The following is a 27204-nucleotide window of genomic DNA, read 5'->3' on the forward strand; positions in this document are numbered from 1 at the left end:
GCGTCTTTTGGGTTTTCCACATAAAGTATCATATCATCTGCAAAGAGTGAGAGTTTGACTTCTTCTTTGCCGATTCGGATGCCTTTTATTTCTTTTTGTTGTCTGATTGCTGTGGCTAGGACTTCTAATACTATGTTGCATAGAAGTTAAGATTTTAATAGCTGATGAGAGCTCTAGAATGACAAAATCAGTAAGTGCATTCTTTCCTCACCATGCTGCACTGCTTCTCCCCATAACCCTCCCCTCACAACACAAACATAGTTTAATTACTTTTTCTTCAGATTGCTCTTCCATTGTCACTTCCTCTGAGAAGTCCTCCCTTATTTCCCTGACAAAGTAAAATTTTCCTATTGTGAACTTTCATAGCACCATATGTCTCCTTTTCTAAGTGTTCAGCACAGCTACAGTCCGACATTGATAGATGTATTTATTTGATTGTCTCATTCTCTAATATAAGCTCCGTCAGGGCCAAGTCATGACTGAGGTGTCATCACTGTACACCCAGTTAGCTAGCAAGTGCCTAACGCATAGGAACTCTGCGGACCGAAGAATTCATGGGTGGGTGGATGAATGAATGGAGACAAAGGGCTGTTTCTTTCCCTGTTACCTTTCCGCCAGCTCTGCATTCTCTTCCCTCTGCTTGGATTGCCCTCTCGGCCTCTCCCCTTTCAGCAACTTCACAACCTTCCTTTTCCATCTGGTGTCATTGGCGCTCGTTGGTTTTAAAATGACATCCAGCTCCTCACTATTTCCTAGGAAAACTCCTCCGAAGACCCAGGCCACAAAAACAAAACAAAAGTCATACAACCTATTGCCTACAGACAGTTCAACTCAATTGAGAAAAGTTCATGAAATTGCTCGTCTCTCACTTTATAAAGCAAGTGTCCTCCCTGGCCACTCAAGCAGCTGCTGGTCCGTGAGATAAGCCATCACACAGGGGCAGTCAGATCATCGTGTCTGGCCACGTGCACTCCTGCTTCCTGGGGTTTCCTCTTACAACAGGCCGCTCCCGTGACTGCTCACTGCACTGCTTTTCATCTGTTACCTGAACTGTGGACATGATAGTAGTGTGTAATTGGATCTGGTGAGTTAGGATTCTGTTCATCTGGACAGACTTCAAGAGCACTGTGAGATCACACTCACTGCCCATCAGCCTTTTGGGAGTTTCTTTCCCAAATGCGCATAATGGTAGCCTCTTTGGCTTCAGCTCTCATACAAGGAAAGGACTTACATGGGCATTTAAGAAATGCCTTCTCTCTGAGCCTTTCGTTATTCATGCATACCTGCAGGTCAGATAATTTTTCACTGTACTTCTCTGCGACTATTTTCTTTTTATTTTTTTTCTAATTTCAGTATAATTAACATACAGTGTTAATGATTTGACAATTCTCTGCATTACTCAGTGCTCATCAGGGTAAGTGTACTCTTAATCCCCTTCCCCTATTTCACCCATTCCCCCCACCCACCTTCCCTCTGGCAACCACCAGTTTTTTCTTTGTTTTGTTTCTTAAATTCCACATATGAGTGAAATCATATGGTATTTGTCTTCCTCTGACTGACTTATTTCACTTAACATTATACTCTCTAGATCCATCCATGTTGTTGCAAATGGCAAGATTTCATTCTTTTTTTATGGCTGAGTAGTATTCCATTATATATATATATCACATCTTCTTTATCCACTCATCTATCAGTGGACACTAGGGCTGCTTCCATAATTTGGCTATTCTAAGTAATGCTGCAACAACAATAGGGGCGCATGTATCTTTTTGAATTATTGTTTTCTTATTCTTTGGGTGAATACCCAGTAGTGGAACTACTGGATCATATGGTAATTCTATTTTAAGTTTTTGAGAAACCTCCATTACTGTTTTCCACAGTGGCTGCACCATTTTGCATTCCCACCAACAGTGCTTGAGGTTTCTGTTACTCCATGTCCTCACCAACATTTGCTGTTTCTCGTATTGTTGATTTTAGCCATTTTGACAGGTGTGAGGTGTTAACTCATTGTGGTTTTGATTTACTTCCCTGATGATGAGTGATACTGAGCATCATTTCATGTGTCTGTTGGCCATCTGTATGTCTTCATTGGAGAAATGTCAGTTCATGTCTTCTTCTGCCCATTTTTTATTTGTGTGTTTTTTGGTATCGAGTTGTTTAGTTTCTTGTGTATATTTTGGATACTAACCCCTTATCAGATATATCATTTGCAAATACCTTCTCCCATCCAGTAGGTTATCTCTTTATTTTGTTGTTTCCTTTGCTGTGCAGAAGTTTTTTTGTTGTTTTTTTTTTTTTTTGCTTTAGTCCCAATAGTTTAGTTTTGCTTTTATTTCTCTTGCCTTAGGAAACATATCATGAAAAATGTTGCTATGGGCAATGTCAGAGGAATTACTGCCTGTGCTCTCTTCTAGGATTTTTGTAGTTTCATGTCTCATATTTAGGTCCTTAATCCATTTTGAGTTTATTTTTGTGTACGGTGTAAGAAAGTGGTCCAGTTTCATTCATCTGCATGTTTCTGTCCAGTTTTCCCAACAGCATCTTTTTCCCATTGCTATTCTTGATGCTTTGTCATAGATTAATTGACCATATAATCGTGAATTTATTTCTGGGCTCTCTGTATCCTGTTCTGTTGATCTATGTGTCTGTTTTTGTGCCAATTCCATACTGTTTTGATTAGTATAGCTTTGTAGTAAACTTGAAATCTAGGGTTGTGGTACCTCCTGTTTTGTCCTTTTTCAAGATTGCTTTGGCTATCCAGGGTCTTTTGTGGTTCATGCTAATTTTAGGATTATTTTTCTAGTTTTATGAAAAATGCCGTTGGTATTTTAATAGGATTGCATTAAATCTGTAGATTGCTTTGGACAGTATGGATATTTTAACAATATTTGTTCTCCCAAATCATGAGCATGGAATATCTTTCCATTTGTTTGTGTCTCTTCAATTTCTTCCATCAGCGTTTTATAGTTTTCAGAGTACAGGTCTTTCATCTCCTTGACTGAGTTTATTCCTAGGTATTTTATTCTTTTTGGTACAATTGTAAATGGGATTGTTTTCTTAATTTTTCTTTCTGCTGCCTCATTATTAGTACAGAAATATAACAGATTTCTGTAGTTTTTATATCCTGCAAACTTACTGAATTCATTTGTCAGTTCTAGTAGCTTTTGATGGAGTCTTTAAGGTTTTCTATATATAGTATTGTATCACCTCTTCAACTGTTTCTTTAAAAGCCAGACTCTGGCAAACTCTTTGGTTTATCTAATTCATAGACAGTCATTGAGCACATACCATGACCCAGACGCTTTGCTGGAGGCAGAGACTGGCTGTACAGTTGGTGATCTGGACATGGGCTCAGCCCTCAGCAAACTTACACTCTATATGGAAGGCAGACATGTACACAACTAACCATAATGCAAGACAAGATGAAATACATGCAAAATTAACTTAAAATTAGCATGCTGTCAGAATGGAGTTACTGGAGTAAGGTGGAAATTCACAAAAGGCTTCATGTAGGAGGTAGTATTTGAACTGAGAATAAGGATTTCAAAAAGAGAATAGTGAGTAGACAAGTCTATCCTGAGGGAGCAGTTTACCTGAAGTCTGGAGATATGGGGAATGTCCATAGTTAGTTGTGAGTGAAATGTAGGATATATAGGGGGTAATGTGAGAAGTATTTTAGGGCCCAGATCATGGAGGTCCTTGAATGTCATGCTAAGAAATTGGGACTTTATTCGATTTGCATTTGAGACCTGATTCAAAACTGAGGAAGGTAGGGAAAAAAAAGCAGGCGTACATTTTTGAAAGGTGATTCTGGTGACATTATATGTACGGATCACTGAAGAACAAGATTAGAGACTTGGAGTAGTCAAGGCAAAAAGTAAGACATGTCTGAACTACAGGGAGGGTCATGGTCACCAGCAGTCTGGTCTTGCCACAGGAGTCATGGAGAAGGCAGAATGATAGAACTTGCTCAGCCCAGATTTTTATGTCCTGGGTCTAAGGTTCTGTCTAAGAGGCCGTCTGAAATGGTGATACCAGATATGGAGGTTTAGGAGTTCTTGTGCAGAGAGGTGATGGCGGAAAGATGAATATAAAAAGGATTGGACAGGAAGGATTGAAAGTGAGGCTATGTTGGGGCGCCCGAGTGGCTCAGTCATTGGGCATCTGCCTTCGGCTCAGGTCATGATCCCAGGGTCCTGGGATCGAGCCCCGCGTCGGGCTCCCTGCTCAGCGGGAAGCCTGCTTCTCCCTCTCATACTCCCCCTGCTTGTGTTCCCTCTCTCGCTGTCTCTCTCTGTCAAATAAATAAATAAAATCTTAAAAAAAAAGAAATTGAGGGTATGTTTACAAGGAGTTACTTCCAGATCTATAAGATTACACGTATGTGTATGTGTTATTTTGTAGTGAAATCCTGTAGTTGGTGCCATTTAAGGCTTCTAGATGACCTTCAAGGGTCAGTCTTATCTAAATTCCCAGATCTTCAAAGGCCTGTATGGAAAGAACCAGTCCTACTAGAGGTCAAAATGATTCACTAAGAAAAGTAAACATAATACTATGATAGACTTTTGGTAAAAAAATAACAGCTTCAGTCAGAATTGTAAGGTGTTCTGCATACTTATTTAACCTATGATATGTGTGATATGAGTACAAAAGCTAAACTGAGAAAGATATAAAATACTTATCTTCTATTTTAAGTAGCATTAAAGATAAGTTTTATTTTTCGTTTAGTGCAGAGAAGTATAAAGAAGAAATCAGAATGGTCCCTGTACATAAATAAACCCATTGTAGAGATAACTTCCATCAATAGGCAGATGGGAGTGGAGTAATATGGCACATGTTAAGGAAATTACAAAAGTCTGAAAAAAATACAAAGTAAAAAACAAAGTCTCTATCCAGTCCTTCTTTGCCTACATCAGTTCTTTTCTCCTTCTAGGAAAAAGAAAAGAAAAGCGTATGTGTATGTGTATTCATTTACCAGCACATATCATATTTCTTGATTTTAACAGCTTCATTAAGATATAATTTACATACAGTAAAAAATCCACTCATTAAAGCATACAACTGGATGGTTTTTAATCTGATTTGCAGAGATGTGCAGCCATCACCATAATCTAATCTTAGAACATTTTCATCATACCCAAAAGAACCTTTGTACCCACTAGTAGTCATTCTCCACTTTTCTCCCCCTCAACTAAAACTCCCCCCATCCTACCAGAGGCAACCACTAATCTAGTATCTGTTCCTGTGGATTTGCCTATTCTGGATATTTTGTATAAATGGAATCATACAGTATGGTATGTCTTTAGTAACTGGCTTCTTTAATTTAGTGTAGTGTTTTTGAGGTCCGTTGATGCTGTAGTTTGTATCAATACTTTATTGCCAAATAATACTCTATTATGGATATACCACATTTTGTTTATCCATTCATCAATTGGTAGACATTTGGGTTGTTTCTACTCTGTAGTTACTATGAGTAGTGCTGCTGTGAATGCTTCCTGGGCAAATTTTTGTGTGGACACATTTTTATTTCTCCTGGATATATACCTAGCAGTGGAATTGCTTGGTCATGTGGTAACTCTACATTCAACCTTTTAAGGAACTGCCAAACTGTTTTTGCAAAGTGGTTACACCATTTCACATTCCCACCAAAAATGTATTAGGACTCCTATTCTCCACATCCTTGCCAACACTTATTTCTGTCTTTTTATTGTAGCCATTCTAATGGGTATCAAATGGTACTTCATTTTAGTTTTGATTTCTATTTCCCTTATGACTAATTATGTTAAACATCATTTCATGTGTTTATGGGCTATTTGTACATTTTCTTTAGAGAAATGTCTCTTTGGATACTTTGCCCATTTTTAATTGTGTTGTCATTTTATTATTGAGTTGTAAGAGTTCGTTATATATTATGGTTACAAGACTCTTACCTGATATCTGATTTGCAGATATTTTCTCTCATCTGTGGATCTTTTCACTCTCTGAATGGTATCCCTTAAAGCACAAATGTTTTTTAATGTTGGTGAAGTCCAACTTAATCATTCTTCTCTAGACTTAGAGTTTTGTTATCATCGCTAAGAAATCATTGCCTAACCCAAGATCACAAAGAGTTATTACTGTGTTTTCTTCTAGGAGTTTGATAGTTGTAGCTCTTACATTTAGGTTTGTGGTCTACTTTGAGTTAGCTCTATGTATGATGTGAGGTAGGGGTCCATATTCATTCTTTTGCACATGGATATCCAGTTGTGTTTTTTAAAAAGACTATTCTGTCCCCCCATGGAATTATCTTATCCCTTTTCAAAAATTAGTTAATCATAAATGTGAGGGTTTATTTCTGGAGTCTCAATTGTATTCCATTGATCTATATATCTGTCCCTAATGGTAGTACCACACTATCTTGATTACTGTAGCTTTGTAATGAATTTTGAAATCAGGAATTATGAGTCCATGTACTCTATCTTTTTCAAGATAATTTTAGCTATTCTGAGTCACTTGCAATCCCATATGAATTTTAAGATCATTTCACCAATTTCTGCAAACTGTTTCTTTTTAAAAATACATAAAAAGAATTATACTTTGCTTTTCTGTACTTTTTTCCCCCTTTTCCTCTAATAAGTAAGTCATCTCCCTCAAGGGTATTCTCAATGCAGTGTCTACCAGGAAATAAGAGCTCCGTACTTCCACAGAGAATAACTGCTGGAGAAGGAATGGCCTCCAAAGATTCCTCATAAGCTAGATGGGGTGATTACTTAAGTCCTTCTCATTCTTCTTTCTGAATCACTACAAAGTATGCAGCTCTCTTTCATCTCACTGCTTCAGAGTTCCAACCAGAGGGATCTTGGACCCCAACTAACTGATTTGATTCTTCAGAAAAAAATTACCTGGTAAAAGAGTATTTTCTTAGAGCATTTCTGGCTGTAGACTAAAAGAAAGTTCAGCTACCTCTAAAAAAAAAAAGAGAAGAGAAAAGAAAGGGTGAATGGACAACCCCACTTATAAAGCATCCCTCTACAAATCTGGATGTGATCAGTTGCTCCACACCAGTAGGGAAATCAGAGAAGTTAGCTGAGAAAGAGTGGGCTGTCCAGAAGTAGACAGCTTGCTTTGCTGTCATGGAGCATTTCCCCATCATCCTCACCCCCATGTAGCCTCAGCTCTCATTCATTCAGATAACGTACTGGATGCTACCCAGGGTGAAACCTGTACTTCTAAACATCCCTACTCCTAAATGTTGTTTTTCTTCAGGGCTGGCACTCATCTGGTGTTACAGCTATACCAGTTGTTAAAATATGGAAGTACTTTGATGACAGTAGTTAAGGAAATCCAGCATTTGAAGGGTTAAAGCCTGGCGCAACAGGGGCTCTCCAGAGCTGCCTGTGCTGGAGTGGTTGTTTTATATTTGACTATTACCTCTGCCCACATTTGTACAGTGAAAAGGTTAATAAACTAATCCAGTGGTATCCATAAGACTGTCTCCCAAGATGAAAGCTGTTATCCGTAGCCCCTTTCAGGTTTCTGAGAAAAGCCCCCAAATGGTCTGTGGATGGAATTCAGGGAGTTCTAAGAACTTGGATGGGAAAAATTTACATCTTTATTTTCACTAAGCCCTTACTAAAATTTAGTATTTCCTTCAACTAGGGATGAAGACAACAAACTGCAATAGTATATTGACAGCACCTCAAACATTTTCACTAATAGCAATCACAGATATTTTATATCACATTACAGCTGATGAAGATATCTTGAAATACCATTTACATTCATCACTACTTCGAAATTATAGTAATGATTAGACCAGCCACTATAGCTTATTTAACACATTAATATAAAAGTACATTTCACTATGTTACAAATTTGTTCAGTATTTTGATTACTGCATTTCAGCATAATTGGTTTGCTTTATAACCCTATTTATTTTATTTTATACATTTAAAAACATTATTCTGAAAAGGAGGCCAAAGTCATCACCAGAAAGCAGAGCACTCCACGGCACAAAAGAGATCAGAACCCCTACTATAGACTGTCCTGTGTGCAGCGTGCAATTGACGTGCCAGTTAGTATCACTGGATATTTGAAGGGGCTGTGGTTTTAAGACTGACCTGTATCCAGAGTTACTGGTTAAAAAGAAAATGTTTTATGACACTATCTACTCTTACGAGAAATTCACACCTGATACTGGTGTTCTTTTTTTATAATGATACATGACATCTTGAACAAAATCACCAAGAAAGGCAAGAGTCCATCTATAGGGACTTTTCTCAGTAGCCTAACTTGACACACCTTCTTAAGCAGAGATTGGTCTCACTCAGGAACACATAACTAATCTGTTATTTATGGTTGTTTTCTGATTTCTTTCTTCATGTAGACATTTTAAAGTTCAGTACTGATACTTCATTGTTCTATTAGAAAGCATCACAAAAAAAATACAGTGTAAGTGAATGACCTTTGTAAGAGTGGATTTATATAATAAATGAATTTTTAATTTCAAGATGTTTTATTACTGAGATTACTCCCCAAACTGCATGAGAAGTGTGGCTGTGCGAGGCTTCCTTTTACCAGGCCTCAGCATGTAGGATCTTAGCTTTTGTTGCCTTGGCAATTGCAAAGCAGGTAATGAAAGGGAAGAAGATAGGGAAAAGAAGGTGGGAGCAACCTTTCCCAAACCAGGGTTCTCATTCCCATAGGGTCACCTAGGCTTATTCTTCGGGGTTCAAAAACCCTAAAACCAGTTTTAAATTGCTTCTATTTTGATGATACTTCGTTTAAACTTATTTTAACATTTCTAAAGATAGAAATTTACAGTGATAATTTTCATATCGAAGATTTTAGTTTAAAGTCCCAAATTGGAATATTTAGGAATATTTTTTGAGATTGCCTCTTTCCGTTTTCCTATATCATTGAAGGTTGAGAACCACTCTTGGGCAAAGACAAATGGATTTCCATATTTCTTTAAACCATTCAAGTAACATTGCTCCCCTATCCTGCTCACATTTAAGGAGAGGAAAAAGGTGAAGAGTTCAGTACTGCTAAAAAGAGCTAACCAAAAGGAATATTTTGAGGCCCAGTATTAGTAACAAAGAAAACGTGTAGACCTAAACTACTTTGCATGTTCATATATATATACATACATATATTGGGGGGCATGTTAATCTGGCATCTTCCTACATGCTAAATTCAAAAATGTAAATATATTTTAAAAAAGGAAAAAATTTTATTTCTCTTTTGGTGTCTATTTATTGTGTGAAGCTACAGTCGAGCATAACGCACAGGTGGTTTAAAATGCTTCTCTGCCATCTGAGATCTCGGCTTGCCAGGGTATAGATGGGGATGTCACTTTAGGGAATTGGGCTTATTCAGTATGTAAAATGAGGCTGGCATGGGTTCAGAGGTTTTGTCTGTGTCTTTACCCAATTAATGATTTTTTGCTTCCTTTTTTTAAAAACTTTTTTAAGACCTTTTAAATTTTCTCTTTCAGTTTTAATCTGTAGATTAGCATAGATTATAATTACCTAAATATTTCTGTCAATTACACTAAGATTCTTAATGCCTAGTACTCGTTATATATATTTCCCATCAAAATACATCAGAATTATTAGGATATAAACCAGAGGTCATTTTAATCCTGGTACTGAAATAATATTCTAATTTACAACCTTCTTAAAAGATTTTTTTTTCTTTATGTTAACTTAATGAATGCCTTGTATCTACATTTTGGATTTGTAATATTGCAAAACAATCAAACTAGGTTTTATTTTTCCAAATCTGTTTTTTTGTGAGTTTATTTTATACTGAGTATTTGACATTTAATTCATGGTATGAGTTGTTTTAAAGAATAAAGGAAAAGTGGTTTAGATAGGAAGGCATAGCTCAATACACTATTTATATACAGGTATGTGTAGTAAAATGAGTATTGTCTCAACAAGTAATATAAAAAGAAAATGAACTCTCGGATAAATGACGAGGAAGGAAATAAGATAGCAAGTCTAGGTTTGACAGCAATATCCAGCTAATATCACTTATTTTATTTTTATACATATATTTTTTTCTTAAATGGGAATTTTGTGAGCATTTAGGATTATAATGTCTGCCTTTTTGATCCACTGTGTTACTGTACCTAATTTTAATGAAGAGGGCAATATGTGGCAATAAGAAACAGAAATAGTGAGACCTTTGTGGACCCTCTAGCAATCAGTGAATATCAGATCACAAATTTCCCCAGCTTTAATTACAGGCAAAAGAAAAGACAAAATTAGCATTTTAATATAGAAATATCTTAGGCTTTAGGAGAATTATGATAAATCTAATGTTGCCTAGTGAACCAAAGAGGGGATATTACAACAAACTGTCTCCTTAGGAATATTTGTTTAAATAAAGGCAACAATACTTCATCCTTATCTTTTCTTTGGATAATTACTGCTATTTCAGGCTGTTCTTTGTTCCAGGTTTAAAATACCTTTAGTTAAAAAAAAGTAATTGGCAGTGTTTGTTTTCTATAAAACTACAAGAAGGGAAAAATTCTGTTTGCTTGGCACTAACAAGATAATTTTAGGGCGAGTTTTTGCTCTACAGCCCTAGTTCACTGGCGCCGTGGCATCCCTGCACTTGGATGCATTTGGGTTATCTCGTTTCACTTACAGCGTATTAAACTAACTCCTCTTCCATGGCGGAGGTTTGCCCACCTGTCTCCCCTAAAACACCTGCAACATATGTTTGCATAACCCTGTAATGCTTTGCCTTTGGGGTCCCAAGAAATTCCCCCAGAGCTTTTTGCTTATAAACAGCTGAGCAATTCGTTTTTCTATGACGGTTGCTTTTCCCCCAGCATTGAGGCAATAACATATTCACTAAAATAAGAGTTTCATTTTTCATCAAAGAGAAATGTTCGACATATTTTTACAGTGCTGCTTCTCCTTCTGAGCCTTATTTTTTCAAACCCTTTTCTAATCTGGCATGCTAAAAATTAAGAGTTGGTAGCAAGATAATAGGGAAATGAAAACTAAGTAATTCTTCATTTGTCAAATATTTTCTTTTCTTCATGCCAAACATGCATTATCTTGTAAACAATCTTTTCTGTTAAACAAGTGCTACAGGAACTTTATTAGTTTAAGGTAAAATTGTGATCAGTAAACTATAAAAGTGATAATAATTTGGACATATTGCAGGAAATCACTTTAATTGTTATAACCTCATAAGGTGGCAAGCAAATGTGCATTAATACGGCTTTACAATTTTTTAAAATTTATAAATGCATGGACTTTTATTCTGAGAAGCAAAACAGCCTTTCTTCCCACAAAGGAGATCCAGTATACACGAAATATTTTCCTAAATATGTGTTTTTGCTTTTAAAAATGTCATGGTTGATAAATATCTACCCTAAATTTATATGCAATCTTCAGAAGCATCACTTTCTCTACCTATCGCTTATCATGGATTTTAAGTTGTCAGACTATCAAATCTGCTCTCATAGTAAATGTCTGTTTGTCAGCCTTATCAGGAGATAATCATAGCTTCCTTTTCATTGAGTTTTTATCAAGTGCCCAGCACTGTACTGCGCACTTCATGTTCATCACCACAGGTTTTCAATGAGGAAACTAGGGCTAGGGGTGTAACTCACATGGCACAGGAGCTCAGCTAGTGGTGGGTGGAGCAGGGATCCAAGCAGGAGCCTCACGGACTCCTGATCCCTTGCCTCCCCTGCCAGCAGCCCATGCCTCTAAAGCAGATGAGTGATGTTATGTTTCCCCTAGTCCCTCTGTTTTTAACATATAACTTTAACTCCTATTGGAATATTCCTAAGTTAGAACAGGGATCACTGGAATCACAGGGAATTGCTTTTCTTTTGCTCCTGTCAGTTCTACATGTGTTTGTAAATAGCCAGCCCTTTGAAAGGCATTGTGTTGTTCCAAGCAGGATGAATACTTGAGACTCTTTTCCTTCCGTGGTCTCTGTATAACAATTCAAAAGGAGATAGTCATCTTCAAGTGAGGATAAGTTTAGTTGAGGGATCAATCTAGAAAGTACTGTTTGTAATGACCTTTGTTGGATGAGTTTGATATCCCCAGGCTCAGAACAAGGAAAACTGTCATGTACCATCTTGTAGTTAATTATTCCTCTAGCATCTTATAGCTAGTTGTACTTAGGGTGGGTTAGCATTTAAATATTTGTATGCTACCACACAAAGTGAGCATGAACTTAAAAATACTGAAATATTGGGGTGCCTGGGTGGCTCAGTTGGTTAAGCGGCTGCCTTCGGCTCAGGTCATGATCCTGGAGTCCCTGGATCGAGTCCCACATCGGGCTCCCTGCTTGGTGGGGAGTCTGCTTCTCCCTCCGACCCTCCCCCCTCTCATGTGCTCTCTCTTTCATTAAAAAAAAAAAAAAAAAATACTGAAATATTACCGTGGGGATAAAGGTTGCAGGAGGAGGGAGGTGATAACGCTGATCTATGATCTCCCTCCATTATAGAGGAGAGCAGAGGAGAGGTGGCCACTGTCAGAAGTCATACTCCTAAGGGAGAGGGTGTTTTACCTGAAATTCCATTAAGGAGCAGCTTTCTAGCATATAATATAGGCGTTGGAAGTGTAGAACATTAACTGCAATGGAGAGGTTAAATAGGTTTCAATCACTTTTATCCCTTACATTGATTGCTATCGTACTATTTGTAAATTGATTTTGTCATCATGCCAAATTAACAAAAGCATTTTTGGAAATTCAAAAATACAGCATGGGTTTGGTTTGGTTTGGTTTGGTTTTCCCATATACTTCCTTCTAGGACACTTGTTTCTGCTTCTGGAAGTCATTTTGTCCATAAGGCTTTAAGATGCCTCCCAAAAATCCAGCCTGTCTATGCCATGGGTGGGATTTTCAGCATTCTTCTTATACTGAAACAAAATAAAATGTTGAAGAGAAACCTTTAAGAAGAGCTCCAAAGGCTTGTTAACAGAGAAGAATTTGGTGACTGATACTTGGGAAGTTAACTAGCTGCAATCTTATAGAAGATTTATCTCGAGTCCATCTGGGTTGGTCTAGGAAAGGCATGGTAAACTCAGGGTGAACTGAATCTGTGATTTCTGCATCTTTGTGTATAGTTATATAGACTTCCCAGGTCATGGAACATAATTGGTATTCCTCCGTACGCAGGCCAGTGTCAGTTATGATCACCATTTTGTTGTTTTTCTTACAAAGAAAAATTCACCAAAACAAGAGGTTTTTGGTTTTTTGTTTGTTTGTTTTTGTTTTTTTAATGCACATTGGTTTGGAAAAACTTATAATAGTCAAAATCCTATCTATGTAAAAATTGATTTAAAATAATCAGTAATTGTTCCGGTCCATGCAAAGACATACTATGAAAACTGTTGACATCACATGTCCTGTATGATGAAAAATTACAACTGTCATGGAGTCCGGTCTTTCTTACATACAGAGTTTTATATATGTAGAATTCTACTGGCTCATATTTTAAAGGAAATTCCTGATCTTTAAAAATTAAAAATCAGAACTTAAATTTCTATAAAAATTTTATTTGGATAAAAATCCCTTTAAATAAGAAAAGCAAGTATCTCTTTACTTTTAAAATATTTCAGTTGTGTTAAGTTAGAATTATGCTCATTTAATCTCATGCCCCTAAGGAAACCATTGTTATCATTTTAGTACATAGCTGTGTGAAAGGATATTGTTCCAAAATTTCTTGACTTTTTAAAACCTTATTCAGAAAACTAACTTAATTAAAAGAGAAGAATTATAGGCAAACTGAAGAGCTGTCAGGACTGAATCTTAACATATCAAAGTATTTGTGCCCATTTATTGTTCATGTCTCTACATACTGATTTTTACAGCCACACGTTGGTTTATGTCTATGTCAGACATTTGGTTCTGTGCTGTTACAGGAGCCACAAGCCACATGTGGTTTTTGAGCACTTAAAGTATAGCTGATCCAAAGTGAGATGTGGTGTAAGTGTAATGTATGCAGTGGATTTCAAAGACTGTACAAAAGGAAGAATGTAAACTGTCTCAAGGATTCTTATATTGACTACATGTTACAGTGACAACATTTTAGATATACTGAATCAAATACAATATTATTACATTTAATTCAACTGTTTCTTTCTATTTTTTTTTTTAATGTGCTTGCTAGAAGATTTTAAATCACATATGAAGCTTGCATTCGTGACCCACATTGTATTTCGGTTGGACAGTGCTAGTCTTAATCATCTCTGTCTATAGAGTTACGTTTTAGTAATAGCATCATCTCAGAAAATCCTATTGAATAACTTTCAACTATAACCTCTGATTTTATTTTCTTACATTTAAAATGCTGTTTTTCAGCATCATCTTTTGATTCTTTTTTTTTTTTTCATCCCAGTACAGCGATACTTTAAACTGCCTCTCCCTTTGACACTAGTAAGTCTCCTAGGAATTTAAATAGGCCTCTGTGAAAGCAATACTTGAGCCTCATTCATATGTTCAAGTTAGATCATTATTCCTAATAATGGCTTTAAGTGCTTAGATAGATCAGCACTTCGTGTCTTGAATTGCTTGTCGTTTCTTTATAAAGATGTTCCAAGAAATTGCTCCATGCAATCCTTATTTCATTGTTTTCTAGCAAAAAGTAACATAATCTTTTATTAGTTTGTTGGGAGTCAGAGAAGAAAAGCCTTTTAAATATTAGCAAAAACAAAATGTATTTCCAGGTAGTGAGAATAAAGAGCAAAATTAGTCATGAATGATAGTCCTGCGAAAGTTAATTTTTTAAATAAATCATGAATACGCTGGCAATCTGCCAGTGGCTTTCACCTCTATTTTATTTTCCCATTATACTTGGGTCCAGGTTGTCATCAGTTACCACGAGGAAACCCATGTAATTCCTAGAGAGAGAAAAGTTGCACTGTTAGACTTAATAGTATGGTAGTCATGGAAGCATCGGTTATCTTCATCAAGGCAATTCAGATTTGATTATTGTAGAACTGTGTTGAATACCAAACCAGAGGAGTAGTAGCTGGAGCTAAATCAAGGGATTGTCATTTTTGTCAGATGATTAAGGCTGACTTGGAAGAGATATGAAAGGGTTGAGCTGTGTAAATGTTCTCTTTTCAGCAGAAAAAGAAAAGGTCCATCATGGCCATTAAGATGCAGCTTGTTAGCTTGATGAATTTCAAACAATTTAACCTTAGTAATTATATAACCCCCACATACATACAAGTATATCAGTGCCTTGGGATTATGGCTTCAAGGATTGATATCAAAGCATATTGGTAATTTTCTATTAAGATAAAATGAAGCCTTTCTATGTCTAGATAGATCTCTCAAAGGACAGGGCATGCTCTAGTTCAAAGTCCTAATTATTAACTTGAATTATAAGTTCAAGTAAACACTGGAGCACATTTATTTATAAGTTTTGTAAAACTTTTTAATGAAAAATATACGTAGTTTAACATTTTAGAGATGGTATTCATTTAAGCTATGATATTAACATGCTGCATTTTTATAAACTAGAATTAGTTTAATTTTTATTTGCCTATGAGGAGCCTGACACATTTAAATAATAGACACATTAAGTGATAGTAACATATTTAGGTAGACAACCCTGACCTAATGATCTCAGGACATTTCTGCAATGTCTGTGAGTAAATATCAAATGCCAGAAAGGCCAGTATATTGCTGTTTTTATGAAAATGTGCATTGGTCAATTTGCTTTTGTATTTTGATGGTACCCTGTTAATATTTTCATTACCTGGGTACTGATTAAACTTGTATATAAGAATAGATGACATAGAAATTTCTAACTTTAAAAGAATTGCTGAATTCTAAAATAACACATTCATTTTTGGAGAAGAAAGACTCGGTGTGCCATCTAGTGGGCATATTTAGCATTCTGGTTATCAAAAATTAACAGATTTTTACTCTCCCTCTAAGATGCAGCTTTCTTAACACTTCGTGTAGATTGTGCTTCTGTTACATCTCATGTAATTTTTCAGTTTCATCAGAATTTTATCTCATTGTATTTTGGAAAGTCATATTAAAAGCAATCAAAATCATCAGAAATAAATCTACACTTATCTTGATGAGCACTGGGAAATGTATAGAATTGTTGAATCATTATATTGTACACCTGAAACTAATACAACATTGTGCATTAAGTATACTTGGGAAAAAAATATAATGACAGGAATAAATCTATGTAAACTTTGAGACAGGTAAAAGTAAAATATATAGGGCGCCTGGGTGGCTCAGATGGTTAAGCGTCTGCCTTCGGCTCAGGTCATGATCTCAGGGTCCTGGGATCGAGTCCCGCATCGGGCTTCCTGCTCCTTGGGAGCCTGCTTCTCCCTCTGCCTCTCTCTCTCTCTCTCTCTGTCTCTCATGAATAAATAAATATTTTTTTAAAAAAAAGTAAAATATATAAAATAATTTCATTGTTTAATCAGGACTAAGATCATTTAAGGTAAAACTTCAACTATGAAAGCAAAACCCAAGCACACTAATTATTGAACTTTGTTATTATATGTATTTTTTCCTGAAAGAATATAAAAACAATTGTTTTTGTCCTTGTATGCGTTAATGTGTAATTTAAATAGCTTTATACATTTTAAAATTTTCTTTTCTGTAGAGAAATCCAAGACCAGTGACTTACCAATTCCATCCAAATTTAGATTATTACAAAGCACGCGGAGCAGACCTCATGAATAAAAGCCGGTAAGTCCTCTTTCTCTGATGAAAGTTATGAGCCACAAAAATGTTCTCTGAGATGGTAGGAATTTTTACACATTTGCTGACAAATTTATAGATTTTAGCATATCAGTGGTTAATGCATGCAATGACATCTTTACTAAATAAAATATCTGAGTTTTTTTAAAGGCATGAGAAAATGTATACATTGATGTCAATGGTAAGAAGAAAAATAGAAGTGTATTTGTTATAATTTGAAGTTAGGCAACTTCATTTTTCTAACACTAATAAACCTGAATAAATTGCGCCTACTTGTATAATCTCTTTCTAGATCCTTGCTGTTGATTGAAAAGAGGCAGTTCTATAATATATTTTTAAATTATTTCAGTAACAAAATTAAAATTGGGTTTCCCAACTGTCTTTAGAACTACACAATAAGCTTATAAATGCATCTTGTGTGTGCATTTGTGATTACATACATAGAAATTTTAAGGGTCACTGTAGGAATAAAAAAACATTAAAATTCTACTTTTAAAAGAAATTAACATTGGCATAAAGGGTTGACGAACAGTTTAGTTCTTTCATAATACTGTACTCAGATGTCTCAAGAGTTAACTTGTCAAACCAGAACCATCTCAAATTAGAATGTAATTTCAAAGTTTACTCTGGAAGACTAAAATGTTAGTAATGGTAAATGCTGCCAAGTTGTCCGAATTTCTTTTCCTTAAGCGTTTTGCCTATGTGCTAGCCTTTCTTCAGTAGGATTCCAGCAGCCTAAATATACATTTATGGAGTACACACACGTGATGTGTTCTGCTCCTACTTGGAGAGTTAAAAAGAAGACATAATTCCTGCCACATAGAAACTCACAGTCTAGGGGATGAGAAGAAGTTTCCAAGAGAGTGGCTAAATTGAAACTGGTGTCTTGAACCCTGTTTTAGTGTAATGTTATTTTTAAATGACCCATCCTTGATGGAAATCCGTCTCACTGTTTTGATGTGCTGTGTCATTGTGACACCAGCTCTGTAACCAATGAGGCTTCTCTGAAGCTCTTTCTGTTTGTTCATTTCATTGGATTCTTGTTTCACTAATACAAGGCTATTCTCCATAGTCACTTCGTTCATTGAATTTAACAAATCTTTATTGCGTGCCAGACCTTCTTTACTTGGTGAACAAACCAGATAAAACTCCTGCCCCCAGGAATCTTATAGTCTAGTCACTTGTATGTCTACCCTATCGTGTCAAGTATTTAGTTTTGGTATGTTTAAAAGAACAGGGTATTTTAGGTACTTCTTTATATGAGATCATTCTAGCTAGAATCCCTTCTTCTCTCCCCTATTCTCCCCGACCCCACCACCACCAGATTAGTTTCCACATAACAGCTGAATAACTCTCGACTGACAACAGATTATGTCACACCCCCAACGTAAACGCCTCCAAAGGCTACCTGTTAGTGTTGATAATCCAGTGTTCTTCCTGGGCCCATATTCTCTCTGTGACCTTCACTCCTTCCACTCTCCCCTTCTCTTAATTCCCATTCTTGCACTTGCTCTTCCCCCCTCCTGGAGCAGCCTTCCTTCCTTCCTCTTTTCTTGCTCCTGCATGATTTAGAGCTCAGCCCAAAGGTCACCTCAGAGAGGCCCCTTGGCCTTTTTCTCTCCTACTCACTCTCTACCTCATTGCCCAATCTTATTTTCATAGTGTTCATTACTCACTGAAGTTATAGACTTCATTTATATGTCATCTGACCCCCCAACTTCCCCACTAAAATCTAAGACCCCTGAAGGCAGGCACGTTGTCTTACTAACACTTGAGAGCACTGAGGATAATGGCTGGCATGGGGAAGCTACTCAACAAAAATGTGTGTATACATCTGTTATCTTTTTACATTTTTCAATGTCTACTTTTTTTTTTTATTTCCAAAAAGAAAATGGGCTATACCCTTTCCTTTCTACCCTTCATATTTTATCTTTCTTCTATTTAGCCTTCTGTCCTTGTATTTTTCTTGTCAAAATGTTGGTTCTGTTTTAGCAGTTACTTGCAAGCATATTGAAATTCTTATACAAAATATCATTGTGATGACTGGAAGGAAGGTTTTTCACCAGCTCTATTGCAATTTCAAAGCTTAAAACTGAAGCTGAACCAAATGAAAGATAGTGTATGAAGAACACATCATGGACCAGTGAGAAGAGTTAATAAATGGTGTTGGGAGACCTGACAAATCTTTTGAAAAGGTATCAACTTATAACCTTATCATATACCAAAACAAATCCCAACTGAATCAAAGCACACTCAAGCAAATATAGAAATAAAATGCAAGTGTCTATCCAATCTCTTGTTATTAGAACACTTTTTAACCTTAAAAATAATGGAAGAAATCACAAAGGGGATGACTGGTGCATTTTACTACACAACTATTTTTAAGTAGATATGTCAAAAATAAACTGAAACAAAAAGCAGATGGAAAATTGGAAAAATATTTGTAGTGTAGGGGCGCCTGGGTGGCTCAGTCAGTTAAGCGGCTGCCTTCGGCTCAGGTCATGATCCCAGGGTCCTGGGATCGAGCCCCGCATCGGGCTCCCTGCTCAGCAGGGAGCCTGCTTCTCCCTCTGCCTCTGCCTGCCTCTCTGCCTACTTGTGCTCTCTCTCCCTCTCTGTCAAATAAATAAATAAAATCTTAAAAAAAAAAAAAATTTGTAGTGTAAGTAACTGACAAACTAGTATCATTAATGTATACAGAACCTATGCAGTTCAAGAAACATGAAATCCTATCTCATTGGCCATTCCATCTCATGCCATGCTCTCTTGGATCCTCCTTTTCTGCTTATAAATTTTAGAACACCCTCCAGACTTCCTTTCTTCACTGCAATCATTCCCTAGAGGATCTCAGTCCAGGTTCATGACTTTCAATACCATTTATGACTGAAGGGCCCTTAATTTATATCTTTAGTAAGACCTCTTCCTTTGAACTCCAGACTCTTATGTCCTACTGCTTACTCGGTATTTCCTCTGGAATGTCCCATATGTATCTCAAATTTAATACTTTCCAAACTAAACTCTTGATTCCGCCTCCTCAAACTGTTGTTCCCCTGTGTTTCTCTATTACAATAAATAGCTAACCCAGTTGATCAAACCTTAGAATTGCCCTTGACTTATTTTCTCTTACATCACACATCAAGTCCATCAGCAAATCCTCTTCAAAATATATCCTGAAAGAAATCACGTTTCCCTCTGTACTGCTAATACCAAGTCACCACTAGTCTCCTAACTAGTCTTTTTACTTTCTCACTCCCTTATAGACCTTTTCCACATAGCAGCCAGATATATAAGTCAGATCCTATCACTCTACTACCCAGAACCATTCAATTACTTCCCAAGATACATAGGATAAAATGCAAAGCCTTTTCAATGACCTGCAGGGTAAGCCCTGCATGATCTGGCCTCCGATCTCTCCAGCCCCTTTTGCTACCACCATTCTTCCTGTTTTTCACTGGACTCCAGCCACACTGGCCTGCTTACTATTCTTCAGGCAAACAGACATGTTCGCATTTCAGGAGCTTTGAGCTTCCTTTTTGCTCTATGCCTGGATGCTTCCTCAAGGATCCACATGACACACTACTATTCACTCTGTGTTCAAATATCATCTCTTCAGAGAACCTCTCTTTGACTACCCTATCTAAAATAATGGACCCCTTTACTCTGTACTTTGTTATTATTTTTGTTTTTGTGTTTTATAGCAATTCTTACTAACTGAAATGGTTAAAAAAATGACTTGGGTTTCTTTTTATTGTTTTTATTGTTTGTTTCTTGCACTGAAATGTAAACTCTACATTTTGTCTTGTTAACTGTTATATCCCAGCCCCTAACATAGTGTCTGGAATACAGTAGGCACTCAGTGAGAGAATTTCAAACAGCAAATAAGCATTTCAAAGGCTATTCAAACTATAATTAGTCATAGAAATGCAAATTAAAATACCAATGAAGTATCATTTTCACCTTTCGTATTAGAAAATTAAAAATAAATGAGCCAGAGATGAGTAAGTTCCAGAGATCTACTGTATAGTGCCCATAGGTAATAACTATATTAATTAATATATATTAAAAATTTGCTAAGAGGGTAGATCTTATTTTAAGTGTTTTTATCACAAAAAGTAAAACAATAAGCAATAATAATAAACAAGGAGAGAGAAAACTTTTGGAGGTGATGGATATGTTTATGGCATAGATTGTGGTGATGGTTTCACGTATGTTTACTTATCTCCATACTCATCAAGTTGTATACATTAAATATGCACAGCTGTTTGTATGTCAGTTATACCTTGATAAAGTGGTTTAGAATGAATGAATGAATGAATGAATGAATGCGTAAGCTAGCACTGGTGAAGGTGCATGAATACGCTTGGTCGCCAGTTGAGGTATAAATTAAGACAAACTTGATCTTTTTTTTTTTTTAAGATTTTTTTTATTTATTTGAGAGAGAGAGAGATCACGAGCAGGAGGGAAGGGTAGAGAGAGAAGCAGGCTCCCTGTTGAACAGGGAGCCTGATGCGGAACTGAATCCCAGGACCCTGGGATCATGACCTGAGCCGAAGGCAGACGCTTAACCGACTGAGCCACCCAGGCACCCCAAACTTAATCTTACCAAAGGATTCTTCCAGTTCTTTTTAACCACCATGTTGTAATTCCCTGGAAGTTTGTTTATCCATGATCAAAAACCACTGTAGCTGTGAAACCATTGGTAAAGTCCCCATTTCATTATTTAAGGCCTAAGATACTTTTATCTGGCTGAGCCCTTCGGCCATTATTAGCCTTCCAACTACTTTCTTAGCTCTTTAGAGGCTCTTAAAGAGTTAATGCATTGGGGCTGTCATTAAGCAGCAAGAGAGGGAATGGGAATGATCCAGAGGGGGACAGACTCATGTGGGAACCCCCAGTAGTGATCAATAAATAGAAAATAGACAGGAGACAGGCAGACACCTGAAAAGCGGGGAACTTATACCTGCTATATCTATGGCAATGGACTTCTATTTGTGTTGCTTATCCAAATAAGGGACGAGGATGCAAAGATGACATGTGATTTCATGGATAAGAATATCTCTAGAAATCAAGAAGCCTGATTTCTCGTCTCTGCTTTACCATGGATTGCTATAATTAAGTCTTTAAAAGCAAGTGCCTAGGTATTTTAGTGGTAGATTTTCCATTACGTGTGTGGATAATATTCACTGTGCTCTGATTTTACTTACTTGCAAATTTCTTTTTAAAAATGGGAATTGACATTTTCTTATTCATTCAACTTTTAAGCTCAGAACGACAATTTAACACTCAACTCTCATTCCAATTTTGTCCTTAAATAACCAGAAATTGCTGCTATAAAAAAAAATAAGTGCATCTAATTTGTGACCAGTCTTCAGAAGGACCTATCAATTTATTTAGGAATCTGTAACTACTAAAATGCCCAACTGAGTAGACATGGAACAGAATTTCATAGTTTTTAAATACTGCAGTTGCTTATATTAAGAGTAGAATCACATACCTTCTTTATTCCAGAATGTTCATGGATTTTCTGCTTTGAAAATGACACGACATAATTTCTCAGAATGTGTAATTCTCTCTGTTCGGCAGAGGGGGTGAAATAGTGGCCGCCGAGACATCAGTGGTGCCTCAAGAGCATGTGTCCCTCTATCTAGCAGTGCCTTTTCGCAGGCTCCACACTGCCGCTCTCTTAACTTGCCGAAGCAATTTCATGCCACCAACGTTTTAAAGATAGAAGATACCAAGCTTAGTTCCTGATCTCTCAACTCACCCGATCTGCAGTAACATTCTCTGTGCTAACTACCCCAGCTCTCCCTTGCCCCCCTGTCAGAGCTTGGTTTAAACAATTCATGTCAATGATGAGAGATTCCAGAATTATAATTCTGGTAGGTAGGCCCTCTGCAAAAGGCCCCTTGTCAGGAACCCTGGTTGAGATCTAAGAGGAAGCCAGACTCCAGGGTAGGAAGACTCTTATAAGGAGGGTACCCTGAGCTCTTAAGATACATCCCAGAGTCCTTAGCTGGGCTCCACAAGACTGAAGAGTGATGGCATCCAGTCCATTCTTACCCCAGAATGCCTGGTGGCTAATAATTCTGCATCTCTCCTTGGGTTCAGGATCTCAGCCCTTTGAAGGGCTCCTCTCTGGGCCTGGCCTAACTAGAATGTCCTGAGAAAGTGCAGGGTCCCAGGAAGCCCAAGGATCCTTCCAGCAATCTTGTCTTAGAATATGATGAGCTTCATGAGAACAGCGACCATATCTACATCATTCACTACTGTTTCTTCAGTACCTGGCACAGAGAACAAATTCAAATATTAGTGAAATGAATGAGTGCTTTTTACCTTCAGTTGTAGAATAACTCATATTGATGTCAGGATCTGCATCTTAGAATCTTCATATTCCTAGCACAGTACCTGGCACTGTTCATAGTGGTTAACAAATATTTAGTTTAATAATTGAGTAAATAAATACTGTTTTGAATACCTAAAAGGCATTATAAAATTCCCCTGGACAATTTCCATTTTATATGATCAACAATTTTTTTTAAATTAGGCTTTATTATATTTACTTACATAATGACTGCAATTGTTCAGAAATATTTTCTTGCTAAAATATGGTAAAGAAATAATTGCTAATAATATTCCCTAGGCCGTGAAGCCAGGAAGTCCATGGTTATCAGTATTAGTAGTTAATTGGCTAATGAGAATTTCAGAGGACCTTGATTTCTTTATAAATGTAACTTTGTGAAATCTGTGTGCTCAAATAACTTGTGCTATGAATACATCCATGTCTGAAGTGCTCTGTTGTAGCAAAGAGAGTTGTTAATTCCTAACCAATTTAGGTAAATTGGTATTACTGTCTCCTGTCTAGTCCAGAGTAAATAGATCTTTCTCCTTTTCTTTTTAAATTTATGCATCATGTACACCAGTACACAAATCGGAAGTGTTCAGTCTCAGTTGCGTATCCAGGTGACCACCACTCTAAACAATATACCTGGTGTGAACATTTCTTTCACCTCAGAGTTCCCTGGGGTCCCTTCACAGTCAGTTGCAACCTCTCATCCCAAGGCAACCACTTTCTGATTTCTGTTGCCATCTACTGGTTTTGCCTTTTCATGAGCTTCACATAAATGTAACCACACAGTGTGTGCTCTTTTGTGTCTAGCTTTTTTCACTCAGCATGATGTCTTTGCAGTTCATCCATATTGCATGTAGCAATAGTTCCTTCCTTTGGATTGTTGAGTTGTATTCCATTATATGAACATACCACAAGTTGTTTATTCTCTTGTTGATAGATACCGGCTTAGCTCCAGACTTGGAGTATTATGATTAAGGCTGCCATGGGCATTCTTGTACAGGTGTTCTGATGTTGTTTATTGTTGCTGTTGTTGTTCATGGATATATGGTTTTCTTTCTCTTAGGTAGACACTTAGAAATTCAGTTGCTCTATAGGATAGATGTTTAACTTTATAAGAAACTACCAAACCTTTAAAAAGTAACTATACCTTTTTCTACTCCCATCAGGAATACATGGGGGTTCCAATTGCTTGCATCCTTGTACATCTTTGTATAACATCTGTAATTGTGCATCCTTGCCAACATTTGCTATCATCATCTTTTTTGTTTTATTCATTCCCAGTTGGTAAGGAAATGGTATCTCATTGTGGTTTAATTTGCATTTTGCTGATGACGAATGATGTTGAGCATCTTTTCATAACTTACCAATGATTTGTATATCTTCTTTTATCAAGCCCCCAGGTATGTGAAGACAATCTTACCAGGCAGGACTTTTCAAGGGCTGGAGGTTATCTCATGGTTGGAAAGAGCAGGATTTGCATGGCCCAGGCCTGCTGAGTTAACCCTTTATGGTATAGTCTCAAAGATACTCTGTATTCTTCTAAAAGCTGTGTGGTTCTAGCATTTGTATTAAATCTGTGGTCCACCTCAAATTAATTTTTGTGTGTGGAGTGAGGTAGAGATTAAGGTCCATCTTTTTCCTTGTAGATATCCAGCTGTTTAGTACCATTTATTTAGTCTTTCCTGTCCCCGTTAATTTAAACTGGATCCTTGGTTGAAAATCAATTGACCATATATATGTATGTCTATTTCTGGATGTTCTGTTCTTTCCCTAATACCATCATCACTTACTCATGTACTTTTATAACAAGTCTTAATTTTAAGTAGTTTGAGTCCTCCAGCTTTATTCTTTCTCATTATTTTGGCTATTCTAAGTCCTTTGCATTTCCATTATAAATTTTAGAATAAACTTGTCAATTTCTATAAAAATTATTGGGATTTTGACTGGGATTGTATTGAATCTATAGATCAGTTTGGAAAGAACCAATACCTTAATATTATTGAATTTTCTACTCCATGAACATGGATCATCTCGTTTAGTTAGGTCTTCCAAATCTCTCAGTGTTTCATAGCTTTCAGTAGATAGGTCTTTGTGTGTGTGTGTGTGTGTGTGTGTATATATTTATATATATATATATATACACACACACATATATATTTTAGTATATAGGTCTTGTGTGTGTATATATATATGTATATATATATATTTTTTTTTTTTTATTAAGAGAAAAAAATTTTTTTTCTGCATCTGTCCTATTCCCTCCTATGCCTGTATTTTTTTATGTAACTGTTTCCTTGGACTCTTCTATGGACTCACACATTTCTTTATATTTATTGACTCCCATACATCCTGCCTCAAAACTCTAGTAGGTGATTCTTGATATATGTTTAATTGTAGCTGCTTGTGATTTTATTTTAATTATGAAGATATATAGTGATTCTCAAAATGAGGGAAGAGAAGTTAAGAGGGCAGAACTTCCCAACATGAGGGCATCTCAGAATTAAATCCTCTTTCATTCTGATGCATTCCCTAGGCCAGAGAATCCCTGACCCTCTAAAGACTTTGGTATCGTGAACCATGGTTACGATGGGAGAAATTTATATCCTTCAGATACACTGAGTCAGGAAATAAATTAGTTGAAGACTGTAGAAACAGAAACCTCAATATTTCTACAGATAAATCTTGGGGAGTTTAATGATTTTTATATACTGCGGTTAATACATAATTGCTTATTATTTTTTATGTTTAACAAATATTAGGAATTGTGTTCAGACCCAATTAGGTAGGCCCCACAGTCTAGCTTATATCCAAACACATGTTAGGCCAGCCTTTCTATCCCTAGTAAGCACTCCTTTTGCTTCCTATCACATTAACAAAAATTTATCTGCCACATGCAAAATAATCATAGCCTTTATAGCTGAAAGGAACAAATGTTTTACCTGAAAGTCCGACTCCTAAGGAATAAGTAATAGCAAACTAACTTTTATAACTTTGTTCTAATAAAGATCTATTAAATTTAGAGTTCCTTGAGATGTGGAGATAGTTTGTTTCCTAAGGTGATAGAAACCTCACAATATGGCAAATACATTTAGAATTATGAAAGACTCTTTCATTGAAGCAAATTTGCTATTCTCAACCTTAAAGATAAAGAATTAAGAAAGGCCAAAACCAATTCATTTTATAGAATTTGAAGTCTTCTGCTCACAGAATCTGTAAGCAGAAGTACATCTTAAATGTTAGCTCAGGTGTTAGAATCATCTTGCAAAGTACCGTGTTGCAATCCTGACAACTGTTTTGAATTTCCAAAGAAAATATCAATGTCTATAAACACGGAAGAAATAAATATGAATGATAATCCATTGAGGGTAGATCAATAATGTAGATTTCTAGAAAAATAACAGAGATGCAAAGGGAATATTGTGTCTATCCAAAACCCAAAGTCATGTATTTATATTTACTTTTTCCAACTACTCTTTGCACTTAATAACTTTAAAATAAGTTCTGTGGTGTTACGGTGGGGGAAAAATGTATAGGTAGAGTGAGGTGAGAAAATGATAGAAAAGGAGACTATGATACCAAAAAAAAGGGAGTGGGAGGAAGAAGAGAGAAAAACAGAATGATGATAAACATGGAGGAGGAAGGAGGGGCAAAGAGAACAGAGTAGAAACGAAAGGTGGAGATAAGGAGGCAGGGCAAACAGATGGGCCCCTAAGTTTGGAGATGGGGTTTGGTAATGATACTTAAAGGCCTAGACTAGTGCACAGGCCTCTCATTTCATCCTGTCATTTCAACAGTATCATGAATTGTGATGGCAGAAGCCATTTTGCATGGCAGGTTGTAAATTCTTAGAGCTGGAAGGGGCCTTTCATCTGAGCTTGTCTCTCCCCCAGGCCAGGACAAGGAAGACTGTGTGTCTGAAGGTGATTTTCCCATCTTTTATACAGTTCCAGAATTGGAACACTTACTGTTTTGTTTTTTTTTTTCTCTTTCACAGTCCTTTTTTTATTATGTTAATCACCATACATTATATCATTAGTTTTTTTTGTTTTTGTTTTTTTTTTAAAGGGCAAGATGTAATTTGGGATTTTATTATTTACTTGTTTTGGTAACAGAGCTTCCCTTTTTAACATTTAAGTCTAGCAACTTTTGTT

General features: G+C 36.5%; 1 protein-coding gene across 10 annotated transcripts in view; it reads left to right on the forward strand.

Moving 5' to 3' along the window:
- Window positions 1-27204, forward strand: part of TBC1D5 (TBC1 domain family member 5) — a 528942-nt gene that overhangs the window by 436171 nt on the left and 65567 nt on the right. For all 10 annotated transcript variants that reach the window (XM_081826016.1, XM_081825991.1, XM_081826055.1 and 7 more), the window contains one exon: window positions 16607-16692. In XM_081826016.1, coding sequence (XP_081682142.1) covers window positions 16607-16692 — 86 coding nt within the window. The remainder of the gene's footprint in view (window positions 1-16606; window positions 16693-27204) is intronic.

Source organism: Leptonychotes weddellii, chromosome 1, assembly GCF_054177405.1.
Source record: "Leptonychotes weddellii isolate Sample4059 chromosome 1, ASM5417740v2, whole genome shotgun sequence".
NCBI classification, from domain to species: domain Eukaryota; kingdom Metazoa; phylum Chordata; class Mammalia; order Carnivora; family Phocidae; genus Leptonychotes; species Leptonychotes weddellii.